The following is a 19,962-nucleotide window of genomic DNA, read 5'->3' on the forward strand; positions in this document are numbered from 1 at the left end:
ATTTTTAGTAGAGACGGGATTTCACCATGTTGGTCAGGCTGATCTCGAACTCCTGACCTCACGGTCCGCCCGCCTCGGCCTCCCAAAGTGCTGGGATTACAAGCATGAGCCACAGCGCCCGGCCCGAGCCTGGTACTTTTTTTTTTTTTTTTAACTTTATTAAAAAATTTTTTTTTATTATTATACTTTAAGTTCTAGGGTACATGTGCATAACGTGCAGGTTTGTTACATATGTATACTTGTGCCATATTGGTGTGCTGCACCCTTCAACTCGTCAGCACCCATCAACTCGTCATTTACATCAGGTATAACTCCCAATACAATCCCTCCCCCCTCCCCCCTCCCCGTGATAGGCCCCGGTGTGTGATGCTCCCCTTCCCGAGTCCAAGTGATCTCATTGTTCAGTTCCCACCTATGAGTGAGAACATGCGGTGTTTGGTTTTCTGTTCTTGCCATAGTTTGCTGACAATGTTGGTTTCCAGCTGCATCCATGTCCCTACAAAGGACACGAACTCATCCTTTTTTATGGCTGCATAGTATTTCATGGTGTATATGTGCCACATTTTCTTAATCCAGTCTGTCACTGATGGACATTTGGGTTGATTCCAAGTCTTTGCTATTGTGAATAGTGCCGCAATAAACATACGTGTGCATTTGTCTTTATAGCAGCATGATTTACTGGATCCTTTCCTTACTTCTTATACGAAAATTAATTCAAGATGGATTAGAGCCTGGTGCTTTTTAAAAAATCCTCAGTACCTGTAGCGACACAGCTGAACATCATCTTATTAGCCAAGGTTTTCTCCCATCTAAATGGCAAGAACGGATGACTTTCGGTTCTTTCCATCTGGATACCTGTAGTCTCCAAAAATAAGGCAAAGGTAAAGATGACACCCAGAGCCAACCCCACGTAACACCAGGTTCGCAAGCCACAGTACAGCTTGTTCTGATAGCAGGAAGACCCCACAAGCCCTTCTCGGGGAAGGTGACGGGGTTCAGGACACATCACCCCAGAATGTGGCACCTTGACATTTGAGAAAACAGCAGAAGCAGGAAGGTCGCTCTCACCTTCCCCACACCCCCTGGTCCCTGCAGCAGGTCCATGACCCTCGTTCCACAGGTGCCCTCCCTGCCCCCAGAGGAGAGGAACGTCTCATCTCTGAAGACAGGGGCACAGAGAAGAACCTGCACAAATGGGCACTGCGGAGTCCCCCAGCTTATTCCCAGGGGATCACACTCCTTTGTCCAGCTGTCCTTCACACCTGTCCACTTCTTCATCAGACTTAGCAGTGTAAAAATACACAGGTGTCAGCTGGACACAGTGGCTCACGCCTGTAATCCCAGCAGTTTGGGAGGCCGAGGTGGGTGGATCACTTGAGGTCAGGAGTTTGAGACCAGCCTGGCCAACACGGTGAAACCCCATCTCTACTAAAAATACAAAAATTAGCTGTAATCCCAGTTACTCGGGAGGCTGAGGCAGGAGAATCGCTGGAACCCGGGAGGCAGAGGTTGCAGTGAGCTGAGATTGCCCCACTGCACTCCAGCCTGGGCAACAGAGTGAGACTCCATCTCAAAACAGACAAACAAATGAAAAAACAGGTGTCCGTGTCTTTGGGTTCTCATTTCTGAAGGTTCCTGTGTCATGTAAAACTTGCATCACTTAATGATGCGAAGTGTCCTGAGAAATGTGTCGCTAGGCCATTTTGTCACTGTGGGAACCTCACAGAGTGCACTTACACAGACCTAGAGGCACGACCGGTGGCACACCTGGGCTCTGTGGGGCCACTGATTTTTTCCGGACTGCAAACCCGCACAGCATTCACTGTGTTGAACACTGCAGGCAATTGAAACACAACGGCAAGTATTTTTGTATCTAAACATAGAAAAGAGACAACTAAAACACAGTATTATAATCATATGGGATCACCATCATATATTCGGTCTGTTGTGGACTGAAGCATCTTTATGAGGTGCATGGCTGTATTAAATAAAATTTGTATGGTTTTCTCTTGTTAATGGGGGCCCTGGCCATGACCCTAGTGACGGGTGAGGAAAAGAAATGTTTCCTCCCCTACAAAGGTTTGGTCCCAGTTAAGAGATGGGGAAATCTCAGATACAAAATCGTAAGTGACTTTCCTCTAATCCAGGCAGTGTGTGTTGAAAAAGAGTCAGGAGCAAATCTCAGAGCCATGAGGCCGCAGCCCCTCTTTCAGAATCCCTCCTTGAAGCCTGCTGAACCACAGAGAACAAGCGCCAGCTCCCCAGGGAGCAGAAGCCAGCACCTCAGGCAGAAGCCTCCCTTCCAGGGAAATCTGCGCAGCTGCGCCTGCCCGGACCTTTGCTTTTAACTTCCTTTCTCCTTTGCAGTCAGCTGCCCATGAGGGAGATGATGCTCCGAACGAAGATGGGTTCATTTTGTTCAGACTTTGTCCAGGTTCCCGAAGATGATCTGGAGGATTATTTTGCTGTATGTTTATGGAAATAAACAAAACCAGTCGTGAGCCTTGCAATAGAAGGTAGTGAGTATAAAATGTAAATGGCACCTTGATCAGCACTCAGCCTTCTTCGTATTCACATTGAAATTACCCAGCCTGCCAGGTCCTTGCTACTGGGTAAACAGCCTCTCCCCCATTCCCCGTGCAGTGCTCTCTGTTATTTGGGCTCCATCCCCTTCTGGTGCCCTCTTCAGGAGAACAATGCTTTGAGCTGAAGGTTATAAATTGACAAACAAGTAGAGTGGTGTGCTGGTAAATAGCTAACAACCAGCTCTCCAGAAACATACAGACAAACTTGGAATGAATAAATATACCTTACATGAGCATTATAAATTGTATTGCTATATAGGATGTGTAGTACACAATTACAATAACAAAATACACAATATTCTTTCTTATAACTCCATATAGCCAGACTTAATAGCTAATGCTTTTGTTGATTTTTGCCAAATATTTGTCTTGCAGCCAACCTATGATTGTAATTGGTAAACAAATGTAGCTTCAACATGAATGTTGGTTATTTTCATTTACATTTTTGAGCAAGACAAAAGTGAAACAACGAAAATGTATCTTCAATGAAACATCACAAACATATGTTAGAACTTTACTCATACATTAATGACACAAGCCATTTCTTTGCTAAATGGGATAATAGTTTTTGAAGATCACATCTCCTCGATTCTTTTGTGCTATTTACAATGTGATGGCTGCAGATATGACGCATTTTAAATTTAAATTGCATTATGAACACTGCCTTCATCACATTCTTAAGTCTAGAGCCTAGACTAAAACAATGAAATGAAATCAACTCTGATTTGTGGCTTTTGCTGGTTTCCATGATATAAATATTCCCACCAGAGTCACTGAATGAGGAGTTGGAGAGAGATGTGCCATAAGTAGCAATTTAATTTTATATAATGACTGTATTTAAAAATTGACTCTCAAGATTCCTGGAAATGTCACCATCAGCTGTCACGAGGCAGGGTGAGCTGCCTGCAGCACATCGCGGCTGTGTGTGGTGCGTGTTGGGGGCAGCGTAAGCCCAGACTCCGATTGGAGGGCTACACAGGCATTGCTGAGTCCAGGCAGGCTAAGGCGCTCAACTAGTGAGTTCAGGACACAGATTTTTTTGGTTGTTCTTTCATTAATCAGCAAATATTTATGGAGTGTCTAACACATGCCAATCACTGTGATGCCTGGAGGAGACAGGTAGCCCCACGCAGAGCAGAAACAGCCCTGCCCCGCAGAGGGTATGGTCCCAGCTGGTTCTCTATCTCCAAGACTGCTGAGTCCCTCTCTGCCAGACCAACTCATCCGCTCTACCCAGTGTGTAGTGGTCTTGGGACCCTGTGGAAGGGTGCACAGCGGTTCCAGATGACGGGGAGCTATCCCGGACCCTTCACTCTCCTTCTTGTTCCACAGTAGCCACTACCAAGTCCCGGCCACTTCTGCAAGAGCTCCCTCCCTCCCTCTGCTGCCTGACCTGGGCCAGCACCACCCTCACTTCTGCCTCTTCAGCAGCCTCCTGCGGGCTTCCTGCTCCCTCCTCCCCCAGGCCACTCCCCATTCAGCAACTAGGCTGATTTTTAAGATTAAAAAACTGTGTTTTTTGTTTTGTTTTGTTTTTGAGACAGGGTCTCACTCTGTCACCATGCTGGAGTGCAGTGGTGTGATCACAGCTTACTGCAGCCTTGACCAACCTCCTGGGTTCAAGGGATCCTCTCACCTTAGCCTCCCAAATAGCTGCTACTATAGGTATGCACCACCATGCCTGGCTAATTTTTGTATTTTTCTGTAGAGACAGGGTCTTGTATGTTGCCCAGGCTGGTCTTGAACTCCTGAGCTCAAGCAATCCACCCACCTTAGCCTCCCAAAGTGCTGGGATTACGGGCATGAGCCACCACACCCGGCCAGATCAAATTTAATGAGCATAAAAACCGAAAATACATTCAAGAGGGTCCATGATGTCAAAGTTAGTTCTTGGAAAAGATTAATTTGACAAATATCTGGCATGATATAGGAAGAAAAAAAGAAAGCACAAAAGTGTGATATCAGGAATAGAAACGGAATCTAACTTCAGAGAGAGATCTTTTTAAGAAACAGAAAATAAGACTATAAACAATTGTATGCTGTAAATTTGAAAACTTGGAAATATAGTTATCAGTAGAAAATCTTCCTGCAAAGAAAATTTCAAGCCAAATAGTTTTACTGATTAGTACCATCAACTTTCAAGGAACTTGTTTCTCTACCCTTATACACTTTCAGAAAATTAAAAAAGAGGAAACACTTCTCCTTCACTATAAAAGCAAAGTGGTATAACATTCAATATAACATGTCTAGACACCCAAACAAGACAAGGACCAATCACAAAGGAAATACAGAGGCCACCTCACTTAAGTGATCACACCACTGCACTCCAGCATGGGTGACAGAGTGAGACCCTGACAGCCTGGCCAACATGATGAAACCCCATTTCTACTAAAAATATAAAAATTTGGCCGGGCGCGGTGGCTCAAGCCTGTAATCCCAGCACTTTGGGAGGCCGAGGCGGGCGGATCACAAGGTCAGGAGATCGAGACCATCCTGGCTAACACGGTGAAACCCCGTCTCTACTAAAAAATACAAAAAACTAGCCGGGCGAGGTGGCGGGCGCCTGTAGTCCCAGCTACTCGGGAGGCTGAGGCAGGAGAATGGCGTGAACCCGGGAGGCGGAGGCTGCAGTGAGCTGAGATCCGGCCACTGCACTCCAGCCTGGGTGACAGAGCAAGACTCCGTCTCAAAAAAAAAAAAAAAAAAAAAAAAAAAATTAGCTGACAGTGGTGGCGCACGCCTATAATCCCAGCTACTCAGGAGAATGAGGCAGGAGAATTATTTGAACTCAGGAGGCAGAGGTTGCAGTGAATGGAGATCCTGCCACTGCACTCCAGCCTGGGCGACAGAGCAAGACTCCGTCTAAAAAAAAAAAAAAAAGAGAGAGAAAGAAAGAAATGCCTGGCATAGGCCTGGTACAGCAGCTCACACCTGTCAGCCCAGCACTTTGGGAGGCCAAGGTGAACAGATCACTTGAGCCCAGGAGTTCAAGACCAGCCTGGGCATCATGGTGAAACCCCATCTCTACAAAAAATATGAAAATTAGCTTGGCATGGTATCGTGCACCTGTAGTCCTAGCTGCTTAGGAGGCTGAGGTGGGAGGATCGCTTGCCTGCGAGTTTGAGGCTGCAGTGAGCCGAGATTGCACCATTGCACTCCAGCCTGGGCAACAGAGCAAGACTCCATCTCAAAAACAAAAACAGGCCGGGCGCGGTAGCTCAAGCCGTAATCCCAGCACTTTGGGAGGCCGAGGCGGGCGGATCACAAGGTCAGGAGATGGAGACCACAGTGAAACCCCGTCTCTACTAAAAATACAAAAAATTAGCCGGGCGCGGTGGCGGGCGCCTGTAGTCCCAGCTACTCAGGAGGCTGAGGCAGGAGAATGGCGGGAACCCGGGAGGCGGAGCTTGCAGTGAGCCGAGATCGCGCCACTGCACTCCAGCCTGGGCAACAGCGTGAGACTCCGTCTCAAAAAAAACCAAAAAACAAAAAACAAAAACAAAAACAAAAACAAAAAACAAAATCTATTTCCAACCAAATTTTTTATTCCTAGCCAAGCTATCAAGAAAGTGTAAAAGAATGTCATTTTCCTACATCCACAACCTCAAAAAATTTGCATCCCATGCATCTTTTCTCAAAATCTTGTAGAAGATATTTTCTACCAGTAAATAGAAAATGTGGGATTCAAACAGAACAGAGGGGAGAGAATGCCCAGGATGATGGTGGGGAGATTCCTCCAGGCACCCATGCACTGGGTATGAAGATAACTTGTCTACAGCTGGTCAGAAGGCCCAGGACAGCTGTCATTCACAAAGGCAAAACCGACAGGATGTCTCATGCACCAGAGCATCTTAAGAGAGAAATTAGACAACTGGTGTGGGACCTGGGGTTATACTAATAAGTATATTTAAAAATCAAGCAATAAAAATGACAACCATTAATTCTATGGGAAATAAAATGTACAAAAAAATTATAGTATGTGGTTCAGCTGTGCATAACATGTACAGTCACTGTGTGTGTTTTATCTCAAATTTCTAGCGATTTGTAGTAAAAGAGCTGACAAAATAGATTAGTACCTCACAGTGCTGGAGCCAGATGTGTATTATCCTCGAGGGGCTACTGTACTTCAAAGAGGGAGGAAAAAAACTAGGCTTGAGAAGCTAAGGAAAGCTCCCTAGAGGATTTTTTAAGTGTTTTGATGTATCTTGGAGATTGGCCTATATTCCTCCTAAAAATAAGCTCTCTGTAGCCAATGATACAATGTTTAAAATATGGCACATGCTGAACTCAGTCTCTCATTTCAGAAAACAAATCTGCATGTGTGTTCTCTGAAGTTCTTCTTAGTGCGCCTTTTGATGCACTACATTTTGAGTATTACCAAACCTGAGCTCTTTTTTTTTTTTTTTGAGACGGAGTCTCGCTCTGTCGCCCAAGCTGGAGTGCAGTGGCGCTATCCTGGCTCACTGCAAGCTCCGCCTCCCGGGTTCACGCCATTCTCCTGCCTCAGCCTCCCGAGTAGCTGGAACTACAGGCGCCCGCCACCGCGCCCGGCTAATTTTTTGTATTTTTAGTAGAGACGGGGTTTCACCATGGTCTCGATCTCCTGACCTTGTGATCCGCCCGCCTCAGCCTCCCAAAGTGCTGGGATTACAGGCGTGAGCCACCGCGCCCGGCCAGCTCTTTTTTTTTTTAATCCTGAGATGATTAAACACAAATGCTCATGTTAATGAATTAAGGCTAAAACCTAACCGTGTGCAGTGCAAGATGATCAGCAGTTATGGCAAGATGTGCAAGCCCTGATAGGGGAGCCTGGCTAGCATACAAAAGCTGTTCCAAAATGTAAAGAGAGAAAAGAAAGAAAAATACAGAGCAAGGAAGAGCGGGTGGAGTGACAGAGTAGGCACAGACAGAAGGACACATGGGAATGCTGAGACTGCTGGCACCTGAGTGGTCATTAGACTTGCCTGTGGAGTTTGGACAAATACAGATTCCTGGGATCGATATTCCACAATTATTTAGGTTCAATTGTGTAGGTTTTGTCCCTAAAAGCAAGAGGTTTCCCCCAGTGCAGGCAGGATGAATCTTGCGTGGAAACCTGCCCTGGGTTCAGATGGAAATGCACTAACATCGTCTGGAAAGGCTGTTTCTCCACGTATTATTGGAAAAATTCACAAGAGGAGATCACACCACGCTTTGGAGAAGCCATTCCGTAGAAGACGTGTTAATTGGTTAACTCTGTAGTTTGCACACTGGTGTTGAGCTTGTAGAGGGTGAGAAACTCCTCTGCCTAGTCTTTTTTTTTTTTTTTTTTTTTTTTTTTTTTTTTTGATGGTTTTAGTACATGTGGGAAGAGGCACCTCACTTGGACACGCTTCATTAAAAAATATTTATTATGACTACAACCCCAAGTGGAGCCCGAGAAGCCAGAAGGCGCCCCCGGGAGCTGTCCGCGGTGCTGAACGCGGTAGCCGGCTTCAGCCTTTGACCTCCCCAGCAGGAAAGGGCTCTCAGTCCGGCCCCCAAGCCCCATTTTCCTTCGTGCTCCCACCTCCAGTGTGTTCCCTTCCCAGCGCTGCCACTGGCGAGGGCGGCACTGAGATTTTTGTCCTGAGCGGCAGACGACCTTGTGTTGCACTTCCTCCGCCGCCTTCTGCCTCTCCCGGGGCGGCGGCGGATGGGCGCGGAGGCGGATGGGCGCGGCCCCCTCTCCCACTCAGGCCCCGTCCGCGGGGAGGGGGCCGGACCGGCTCCTCGCGTGCTCGCGGCGGCGCCCTAAGCGCACCGGGTCCGCTTCCTGCGCGCCCCCTCCCCACCTCCCCAGCACCTGCTCCTCCTCCTCGGTCCCGCCCAGCGCGCCGGCAGCCCGATCCCCGGTGCTTGGAGGAGAGAGGGGGCGCAGGCGGCGACACAAAGGGAGGAGCGGCGGGGCCGGGCCCGGGAGGCTGCGCAACATGGACGCCGAGTACCCTGCCTTTGAGCCCCCGCTCTGCAGCGAGCTCAAGCACCTGTGCCGACGGCTGCGGGAGGCGTACCGCGAGCTCAAGGAGGACCTCACGCCCTTCAAGGATGACCGCTACTACAGGTGGGCGCGGCGCCGGCAGCGGCGGGGCGGCCGGAGGTTTCCGGGCCGCAGTCCCCTCCCGGACCCCGGCGGTGCCGGAGGCTTGGCCTGGTCCCGCCCTCGGCCGCCTCCGCCCGCCTGGCGCGGAGCGTAAGGATGGGGACCGGGTCGGGCCGGGCATCTGGGAGGGACTCGGAAGGGGACGGGGAGCAGGGGTGCTGGCAGCGGGGCGCATTTTCCTGGATCCAGGGCAGCCCCGCGTCCCCGGGCGAAGGGCCGATTTCCGTTCAGCTCAAACCCGAGCCTAGGCTCCCGCCAACCCTGTAAAGGAGCTGCGGGTTCTGGCTCCTCCCCGCGCCCCGCGTCGTTCTCCCCGTGCGCCCGCCCCGCCACCCCCGCTCGGGCCTCACGCAGCGGAGTCTAGGGAGGCGACCGCGCGCGCTCCGGCGTCAGGAGGAGGGTCTTGGCCGCGGCTCCGAGCGCCCCAGCCCCTGGGCTTTGCAGGACGCCTCCGAGGCTGGGGCGCCGCCGAGGGCTGGGGGCGGACGGGTGTGGCGGGGCGCCCTGCGGGGACACCGCGCCTGGGAGCCGCTGTGTGGAACTTGTTTGCGTTCATCTCTGTCTCCCTCTCCTGCGGCCTAGGGGAGAGCGGTGGGGGCTGCAGACCCTGGCGCCGGCACCCCCCCTTACTCTCCGCGCCCTGCAGTTCGGCTCGGGGTGTCGGGACAGGACCCTGTCGCGAGTCGGTAGAAGGCTCCCTCACCCCACACTTCAACCTTCCTCGTCTGTTAAATGGGAAGCCTGAACCAGAAGGTCTCGGAAAGCTGAGGTTTAATCATGATTTACTCACTCTGTGCTAAGGATGGCGAGGGTATCGCACTGCTATGGGGAACGGGTGGTCGTCATTTTTGTAAGACCCATCCTGTGCTAATAATCATGGGTACATGCTCAGAAAAAGGTGTGTCACACTTATCCTCACATCCATTCAAAAACCTAATGCCTTCCTACGGCTAATCAGCAACGCAGAGGGACCGGGGTCATGGTTACTGAGTGAAAATGCCTATTTTTAAAAAATGTAAAAAATCGTGTGATGTAGCTTTTGGGCGAGCCTGGAAACCTGTCTAATGCAGCCTCCTGGGAGACCTGAGGGTATGGGAAAAGAACCCACAGTTTCATATCATACTTGGTTTTTTTTTTTTTTGAGATGGAGTCTCACTCTGTCGCGCAGGCTGGAGTGCGGTGGTGCGATCTCAGCTCACTGCAAGCTCCGCTTCCCGGGTTCACGCCATTCTCTTGCCTCAGCCTCCCGAGTAGCTGGGACTACAGGCACCCGCCACCTCGCCCGGCTAGTTTTTGTATTTTTAGTAGAGACGGGGTTTCACCGTGTTAGCCAGGATGGTCTCGATCTCCTGACCTCGTGATCCGCCCGTCTCGGCCTCCCAAAGTGCTGGGATTACAGGCGTAAGCCACCGCGCCCGGCCTCATACTTGTTAAATAAGATTATTTCCAATCTCCTTTTCTAGTACTCCCCCGCCCCCCACCCCCTACTCTTTTTTTTTTTTTTCTATTTATTTATTGAGACAGGGTCTTGCCCTGTAGCCCAGGCTGGAGTGCATTGGTGCAATCTTGGCTCACTACATCCTCCACCTCCCTGACTCAAGCAGTCCTTCTACCTCAGCCTCCTGAGTAGCTAGGACTGCAGGCCCGTGCCCCATCCCCTAATTTTTGTATTTTTTGTAGAGATGGAATCTCCCTCTATTGCCCAGGCTGGTCTCAAACTCCTGGGCTCAAGTGATGCTCCCATCTTGGCCTCCCAAAGTATTGAGATTACAGCCATGAGCCACCATGCCTGGCCTTTTTTTTTTTTTTTTTTTTTTTCTGTATTTTCTTTTCCTGGGAATATTTCTTTGGCAACAGAGCTAAGTGAAAGTGGAATGATTGCTATGCGAATAGCAGAGAAGAGAACACACCCCAGTGGTTAATCTCCATCTTTATTCATTGACCAATTTATTCATCTGGTAGTTACTGAGCATCTTTTATGTTCCTGCTGTTGGTCTAGGCGTTGTGAATACAGCAGTGAGCAAGACAGGGTGTCTGCTGTCCTAGGGCTTACAGATAATAAACCAAGTGACATGAGAGAGTGACAGGGTGCTGCCACACAAGGTAGTCAGGTGAGGCTCATCTTGAAGGTGACATTTGTCTGAGAACTGAAAAACAAGGAGCTAACCAGACAAGGAGGCAGGGAGGAAAGTCCCAGAAGAGGAAGGAGGATTGCAAAGTCCCTGAGGCCATAAAAACATGAAATGTTCAAGGCACAGACGGAAGACCAGTGAGCCTGGAGCACTGTAGTCAGAGAGAGAGGCAGGGCCAGACCCTGAAGAGGCTTGAAGGTCAGACTAAGGAATGTGGATTTCACTGGGATTGCAGTGTGAAGCCACTAGAGGATTTTACACTGGACAAGTGACATCAGCAATTTGGCTGCCTGTACTACAGCAAGCATTTGAGTCTTTGCTCCAGGAGCCACTTCCTTAGTTGAGTTGGAGCTTGAAGACAGATTGACAGCAGTTGGAAGTGATCAGTGATGGATTCTGCCCCCCCACCGTGAGCCCAAGTTGACTGCAGAGTACTTTACAGTATTCTGTATAGACAGGGCAGTTAGGCTGAATCACAAAGTCTGTTTTTAGTGAGAAGATGTTTTAGATCACTGAACTATCTTCAGTAGCTCTATTGAATTTTTTATATCAATGGATCGTTGCTGTACAAAACTAGGTGAAATACTGTTGGGTTTCTAAGTTGGGAAGCTGCTAGTTACAGCTCCTGCATCTGCCTAGCTGGAAGGTGAAATTGCTACTACGATTTTGGTTCCTTCTCTTCTCACTGTCTTCATTTCCTTATTGGTGATTTATGGGTAAAACACACCAGCTCTTTTCCCTGGAGGACCAGGGACTCACCTCACGTGGTTGGCAGTTTTCTCATAACAGGGCGAAGCAAAGAACACAGCTGCTAAAGCTCCGTTTACAAAACATGATTGGCCCCTCTGTTCACCAGCATGGCTGTTTGCATATTTGCTACATAATTTGGCATCAGTGAAGAGCTGCAGCTATGTGATCAAAGGACTCATGGCCATTTTCACAAAACGAGAGATGACAGTTGTACTGCCTGTCAGGAGAGGGAAGGTGGTAAAACAGCAGGCCATGGCCGGGCGCGGTGGCTCAAGCCTGTAATCCCAGCACTTTGGGAGGCCAAAGCGGGCGGATCACAAGGTCAGGAGATCGAGACCACAGTGAAACCCCGTCTCTACTAAAAATACAAAAAATTAGCCGGGCGCGGTGGCGGGCGCCTGTAGTCCCAGCTACTCAGGAGGCTGAGGCAGGAGAATGGCGGGAACCCAGGAGGCGGAGCTTGCAGTGAGCCGAGATTGCGCCACTGCACTCCAGCCTGGGCAACAGCGTGAGACTCCGTCTCAAAAAAAAAAAAAAAAAAAAAACAGCAGGCCAGGGATCTGAAATCCTGGTTCTAGCCCAGTTCTACCCTTTGCTAACTCCCCTACCTTGGGGGGAATTAATTGCATTTCATTGGACAATCCATTTCCACATCAGGATAAAGAAACTCTCTTCACAAGGATTTTCATAAGACTCAAACACTTTATGAAGAGAGCACTAAAGATGTTTTCAGATACACAGAACAGAAAAACCACAGTGAACCAGTCTAAACAATAAGGAAATGGATTGGGTTGCTGATCCAGCAGCCTAATGATGTAATCAAGTTCTTTCGTTTTAACTTGATAGCAATTGGCTGCTAATAATCACTTGGGCTGTTGCTTCTCATTCACATTCATGGGGGAAACTGGCTGGCTTTCTATGGCTGTCTGTAAAAGAAAATAACTTGAAGTCTACGGAAAACTCCTTGACTGTCCTCTACACCCCACCAAAGTGGTAACAAGGACATGGAATGTTCACGCACTGCAGATGGGAGGGTAAATTGCTGTAATCATTATGGAAAACCACTTGGCAAGCAGCTACTAAAGTTGAACACACATTTCCTTAGGCCCAGCATTTTCTGTCGGTTATATGCCCGGCAGAAATGTATTCATGGGCCGTGAGAAGACATGTACTAAAAAGTGTTCATAACAGCACAAGTTGTAATACTCCTAAACTGGAAAGTAGCCAGATGCTAAAAAACAGTAGAATGGACAAAGGCAGCCTGGCACAGTGGCTCGTGCCTGTAATCCCAGCACTTTGGGAGGCCAAGGCGGGCAGATCACTTGAGCCCAGGAGTTCGAGACCAGCCTGAGCAACGTAGTGAAAGCTCATCTCTACTAAAAATACAAAACTTAGCCGGGTGTGGTGGTGCATGCCTGTCATCCCAGTTGCTTGGGAGGCTGAGGCATGAGAATCGCTTGAACCCCAGGGGAATTGATAAGATCAGGATTCTCAGTGCTGGCTGCAGAATCATCTCAAGGAGCTATTTCTTTTTTTTTTTTTTTTTTTTTTTTTGCGGTGGATGGGGGGAGAGAGTCTCATCCCTCTCACCAAGGCTGGAGTGCAGTGGTGTGATCATGGCTCACTGCAGCCTTGACCTCCTCAACTCCTCCCCTGCAGCCTCCCAAGTAGCTGGTACTACAGGCATGTGCCACCACACCCAACTAATTTTTTTGTTCATTTGAATTTTTTCGTAGAGATGAGGTCTCACTATGTTGCCCAGGCTGGTTTTGAACTCCTGAGCTCAAGGATGTGAGGGAGCTTTTAAAAACACAGATGCCCAGGCCCCACCCTTGAGGATTCGGATGTAATTGCCTTGGGGTGGATCTCTGCCAGGATGGAGAGCCATGAGGGGTGAGTGAAATCTCTTAGAGCAGGCTGGGCGCGGTGGCTCACGCCTGTAATCCCAGCACTTTGGAAGGCTGACGGGGGGGCGGATCACTTGAGATCAGGAGTTTGAGACCAGTCTGGCCAACATGGTGAAACCTCGTCTCTACTAAAAATACAAAAATTAGCCAGGTTTGATGGCAGGCGCCTGTAATCCCAGTTACTCAGGAGGCTGAGGCAGGAGAATCACTTGAACCAGGGAGGTGGAGGTTGCAGTGAGCCGAGATTGCACCACTGCACTCCAGCCTGGGCGACAAGAGCGAGACTCCCATCTCACAAAAAAACAAAAAAGCCAAAAGAATTATCTTAGAGCAGCAGGAGACACGCTGAGGCACCCATTTCCTCCTCCGATGGATTTTCCAATGGGCGGCAGTACTGGGAGCCCGGTGCCACGTCTCCCTCTCCCCACACAAAGCTCAGTGACCACTGTCAGCTCACCTTGGCTCCTGCTCTGTTTCCACGCCTCCAGGCTGGCCCACGTTCCTTTCTGCTTTGACACCTTTGATCGGGTTACATTCAGGTTGAAAGGTCTGGGAGCCGTGTTTTCTGTTTAAGGCCAATGTCATTTCCTGACACATCTGTACTGATTTTGATGTAAGCATATCAGAGGACCTCATTTTTTCTCCTTGTTTTCAAGTTACTGGATACACCTCAATGTAACTATTGACTGACAACTCTCTCTGTCTTTCATTTCCTTTTTTTGGTGGGAGGAGACAGTGAGTGTCCCTGATGAGACTGGGATTTTATCTTTTTTTTTTGAAATGGCGTCTTGCTCTGTCACCTAGGCCGGAGTGCAGTGGCCTGATCTCAGCTCACTGTAACCTACGCCTCCCGGGTTCAAGCAATTCTCCTGGCTCAGCCTCCCAAGTAGCTTGAGATTACATGCATGCGCCACTATGCCTGGCTAATTTTTGTTTTTTTTTTAGTAGAGGCAGGGTTTCACCGTGATGTCCAGGCTGGTCTTGAACTCCTGACCTCAAGTAATCCACCCGCCTTGACTTCTCAAATTGCAGGGATTACAATCATGAGCCACTGCACCCAGTCTAGATATTCTTTTAATCACACAGCCAGAGGCTAACATTCTGAATTTCACATACAGTATTGGCCATATTTATGTCTATAATGGACATCTCTTGAATTGTATTTTGTCAGATACTGTTACTCTCTTATTGAGTCCTTACTATGTACTGAGTTCTGGACCAAGTGTTTACATGCATCGTCTTATATAATCTTCCCAGCAACCCTCAGAGGAAAATGAAGTCTAGCCAGACCAAATAATTTGTCCGAGGTTGCATTTTAGAACCGGAATTCAACCCAAGTCTGTATCGTATGCATTCATCAGGTCTCTTTGTGGTGGTTACCCAGGCTTAATTACTTCTTTGTGAACCTTGGGGTGAGCGCGGCTATTGTCCACACAGCAGAGTATGGGGTTTTTGTTGTTGTTGTTTGTTTGTTTTTGAGACAGAGTGTTGCTCTGTTGCTCACGCTAGAGTGCAGTGACGTGATCTCAGCTCGCTACAACCTACGCCTCCTGGGTTCAAGCAATTCTTGTGCCTCAGTATCCTGAGTAGCTGGGACTACATGCATGGACCACCATGCCTAGATCATTTTTGTGTTTTTAGTAGAGAAGGGGTTTCACCATGTTGGCCAGGCTGGTCTCGAACTGCTGACCTCGGGATCCGCCTGCCTCAGCCTCCAGAGTGTTTTTTTTTTGTTTTGCTTTTTTTGTTTGTTTTGTTTTGTTTTGTTTTGTTTTTTGAGACGGAGTCTCGCTCTGTCGCCCAGGCTGGAGTGCAGTGGCTGGATCTCGGCTCACTGCAAGCTCCGCCTCCCGGGTTCACGCCATTCTCCTGCCTCAGCCTCCGGAGTAGCTGGGACTACAGGCGCCCGCCACCTCGCCCGGCTAGTTTTTGTATTTTTTAGTAGAGACGGGGTTTCACCGTGTTAGCCAGGATGGTCTCGATCTCCTGACCTCGTGATCCGCCCGTCTCGGCCTCCCAAAGTGCTGGGATTACAGGCTTGAGCCACTGCGCCCGGCCTGTTTTTTTTTTTTTTTTTTTTTGAGACGGAGTCTCCCTCTGTCACTCAGGCTGGAGTGCAGTGGCGTGATCTCAGCTCACTGCAGCCTCCACCTCCCGTGTTCAAATGATTCTCTTGCTTCAGCCTCCTGAGTAGCTGGGACTACAGGTGCATTGTACCACACCCGGCTAATTTTTGGTATTTTTAGTAGAGATGAGATTTCACCGTGTTAGCCGGGATAGTCTCGATCTCCTGACCTCGTGGTCCACTTCCCTCAGCCTGCCAAAGTGCTGGGATTACAGGCGTGAGCCACCGTGCCTGGCCTCAGAATATGTTTATTTAAGCCACATCTCACTCTGAATTGAGAGGGAAAAAATAAGGATACTAATTTCCTGGATAGCAGAGCAGGTATAAGCATCCCATCTGTTCTTCCTGGTCATCATCTGGCTGCAGCGATGACTCAGCTCTGGCAACTGAAAGACCATCCTTTGCCAGGGAAGAAAAGGCCTCAAGGCTGGTGGGACACCTGAAGCTTGAAGTGGGCCTCGTTCCCCAGATATGGAAGCTGGGGCTCTGGGGCCGCCTTCTAGGGCTGCGGTAAGAAAACACCACAGCCTGCGGGCTCAAGCAACAGGGATGTGTCGTCCCCCAGTTCTGAGGCCCGGAGTCTGAAATCCAGGTGTTGGCAGGATTGGCTCCTCCTGAAGGACGTTCTGTCCCAGGCCTTTTCTCTGCCTTCTGGTAGCTTCAGGCTTGGCTTATAGATGTCTGTCATCTCCCTGTGTCTTTACATCGTCTTCCTTCTATGTGTGTTTGTGTCAGAATCTCCCCTTTTTATAAGGACATCAGTCACACTGGATTTAGGGCCCGCCCTGATGACCTTATTTTAGCTTGCTGGTCTGCCAAGGCCTTAGCAAATCAGGCCACGTTCACAGGCACAGCGTGTTAGGACTTCAGCATCTTTCTGGGGACAGAAGCCACACCATTAACGGGTTTCCTTGAAAAGAACAGCTCATGTGTTGATACAGGGCTGTGGATTTTGGCTTCTCTCTGCCGGTATTTTCTAAACATAGCAGCTGAGTGTTTGATCAACAAGAGTCAGGAGGACTGGGCGGGTCCTGGCTTGGATCGGCCACTGTGCTTATTGAAAATAGGGTCTGCCATCTTATAGGATGATCTCGGATCCCTCCTGTCTAAAACGGAGACAGCAAACTCATGGTACAGCTGTGTCTGGATCAGGGTGGCTCCGTCTTCCCAGCAGAGGTGTCTGAAATCTTCACTGTGTCACTTGAGTTGCCTGAGGTTTCTCAGGTGCAAATTGCGGAGGGTGTGTGTGTGTTGGGGTGAGGGAGAGTATGCAATGAAGGCAGAGGAAACAGGATCCGGCCTAGCTCAGGAGGTGTTGGTCAGAGATACGGTGTCAGTGCATCCTGGCTTGAAAGTCTAGTGTTCCAGGAAAGCCCTCGGTCCCGGAACAGTTAGGATGGTTGGCCACCCTAAAGGTGGATCAGGACACAAGGAGCCACTCCAGGTTAAGCCAGGCTGGGTGAGGCAGGGTTGGAGACTCAGACAGATGAGCCGTCTGCTGGGGTAGTGTGCGTACGCTGGGGGATCACAGTCAGGGAGCGGGCAGAAGGCCGCTGAAACCCAGCTGAACAGTGCAGAAAGGGGACGGGACGCTGATTTCCCCAATTTCTTCAGCCTCAATGGCATTCCCTTCCATGAACCTCGGGGCAAACCCCTGAGCTCTTGCGCTCTGGGGTCTTGGTTTTCCCACCTTCCTTCCAGCTGGCCGGTTATCTTGCTCTCCTTGGCTCAGTCCTTATTGCCCCCTCCCCACTCAATGGACAGCTCCCTGTAAGGCCTGCCCATGGCCTCAGGGCTGTGCTTCTCAAAGGAGGACTCCCTCCTGCTCTTTTTATAACAGCAACTATGTTGTAGTCCCTCTTTTCCTATCCTGAAATGAAATTCCTTGAAATCGTCATACATGCTTCCATAACTTAAAAACATTAAATTACCCTAAATGTCATCTAAACAAGCAATTAAAGAAATAGCGCGCATTTCAACGTGAAAATGCCCGGGCAAGACTACCCTCAAAGGAAAACGCCCCAGGAATGACGGTTTAGGAAGCTGGCACCTTAGAGCCACACAGGGAGAGGCTGCTGCCCACCGCTCAGGGGCCAGGCAGCTCTCCAGGCCCCGTTCCCCTGCGGCTTGCTTGGCCGTGGGCTGCAGGGCACTGCTATGCCTACTCCGAACATTTCTGCACCAGCGTTCCCGCTACATCCCCCTTTCTTCCTTACCCCATGTTTACTGGAGTTGTGAGGTTTAGGCCATACTTAGTAAATCAGCACAAGGTCCCATTGTTCTGCGTGTTCAAGCCCATAGCAGAGGATTTATTTGTGATCCTGGGACCCACAGCTGCACAGACTCATCATGTGTCTGGGACTGGCCTCCCCTGGCCTTGTCCTGACTTGGAACGTCGTGGCAAATGACGGGCCTCGCTGGAGCAGCCCTTGTTTTGCTATGTAGGAAGCAGTTTGAGTGAAGGGCTGATCGCCTGCCTCTGGGGGCAGAGCTCTGAAGGCGTGAGGCAGGCACGTCATGAGCAATGCCGCCCGCTTTTCCAGCTGCTGTGGGATGCAGGGGCACATCGCGGGTGGGCGTTGTCCTGCCTTTTCTGTCTCCTGGGGAGTGAAGGAAACGAACAGAACTTGGAAACGTGATGTAAGGGGGCACGGCTGCACTCTTTCCATTCTTTTTTAAGTTTTTTTTGGTGGTTGTTGCCTTGTTTTTTTAGAGATGGGGTCTCGCTGCGTTGCCCAGGTTGGAGTGCAGTGGCTCCTCACAGTGCAGTCATGGTGCACTACAGCCTTGAACTTCTGGGCTCAAGTGATTCTGATTCTTCCACCTCAGCCTACTGAATAGCAGGGGCTCTGGCTTCCCATTCTTTTAAATACACCCACATGCCTAGGAAGGTGCCCTCTGTGCTGTGTTTGTTAATGGCGGAGTACAGCCAGCAAAGTAATCTTGGTTGTTTACTGTTGACGTTCAGCCTTCAAGTCTTGTCAGGACTTAAAGACGGAGTTTTGTTCCTAAGTGAAGATAATGACCAGCTTCCCTGGCTTATCTATCTGGCATGACCGGGGCAGTGTTTCTGATTTGTAAACCCATGCTCTTCGGGGAACAGAGCCCCCAGTTTAGGATTCAAGCCGACAAAGATTACTTCCTACTCCATCTGGAAAGGGCAAGCATGCTCCTGCCTGGTGGTGACAAGCTGGGGGCTCCAGAACCCTCGTTCTTCCGGTGGAGACTGTTCTCAACTTCTGCAAGCGGAAATGCAAAACCAAATACCCTTCCCTCAGGTTGCAGTACGAATGAGAACATTTAGAACTTTGCTGTAGTTCTCATCATTGGCAGCTATGTCAGGGACAGCGAGAGGCATTGACAGTCACGTTATAAAGATATGGCACTACGACATTTAAGACTGTTGGTTGCAAGTATTAGTTTCAGCCAAAAAGGGTAAACTCATTACGAGAATACAGGGATGGTTCACAGACCAAAGGGCAAAAATGCAACGGAACCCCAGGGGGGAGCCGGCGCCAAAACGGAACACCAGCGGGGAGCTGGAGCTGAAACAGAACCCCAGGAAGGCACTGATGTGACCTGGATTCCATGGGTTCTTCTTCTAGATCTCTCTTGCCACGCCTTAAACCGTGGATTATCAAATTTGCTGTACATTTGGAATCCTTTAGGGAGCTTTAAAAATACTGATGCTGGCCAGGTGCAGTGGCTCACACCTGTAATCCCAGCACTTTGGGAGGCCAAGGCGGGTGGATCACAAGGTCAGGAATTCGAGACCAGCCTGGCCAATATGGTAAAACCCCATCTCTACTAAAAATACAAAACTTAGCCAGGTGTGGTGGTGGGCTCCTGTAGTCCCAGCTACTCGGGAGGTTGAGGCAGGAGAATCATTTGAACCCGGGAGGTGGAGGTTGCAGTGAGCTGAGATGGTGCCACTGTACTCCAGACTGGGTGACAGAGTGAGACCCCATCTCAAAAACAAAAACAAACAAACAAATAAACAAAAAGTACTGATGCCAGCTGGGTGCGGTGGCTCACGTTTGTAATCTCAGCACTTTGGGAGGCTGAGGTGGGCAGATTGCTTGAGCCCAGGAATTCCATACCAGCCTGGACAACATGGTGACGCCTCATCTCTACAAAAAATACAAAAAATAACTGGCCGTGGTGGCATGTGCCTGTAGTCCCAGCTACTTAGGAAGCCGACGTGGGAGGATTGTCTGAGCCTGGGAATTCGAGGCTGCAGTGAACCATGACTGTGCCACTGCACTTCAGCCTGGGCAACAGAGTGAGACCCTGTCTCTAAATAAATAAATAAATACAAATACCGACGCCTGAGCCCTGCTTC

At 49.6% G+C, this 19,962-nt stretch overlaps 1 protein-coding gene across 1 annotated transcript in view; it reads left to right on the forward strand.

The window, feature by feature from the left end:
- The first annotated feature begins 8,387 nt into the window (after positions 1-8,387).
- LOC105478745 (transmembrane protein 181) overlaps positions 8,388-19,962 on the forward strand; it is a 109,748-nt gene continuing 98,173 nt past the window's right edge. Inside the window, exon 1 of the mRNA XM_011736362.2 lies at positions 8,388-8,667. Coding sequence (XP_011734664.2) covers positions 8,537-8,667 — 131 coding nt within the window. The 5' untranslated portion in view covers positions 8,388-8,536. The remainder of the gene's footprint in view (positions 8,668-19,962) is intronic.

Source organism: Macaca nemestrina, chromosome 5 (genome assembly GCF_043159975.1).
Source record: "Macaca nemestrina isolate mMacNem1 chromosome 5, mMacNem.hap1, whole genome shotgun sequence".
NCBI classification, from domain to species: domain Eukaryota; kingdom Metazoa; phylum Chordata; class Mammalia; order Primates; family Cercopithecidae; genus Macaca; species Macaca nemestrina.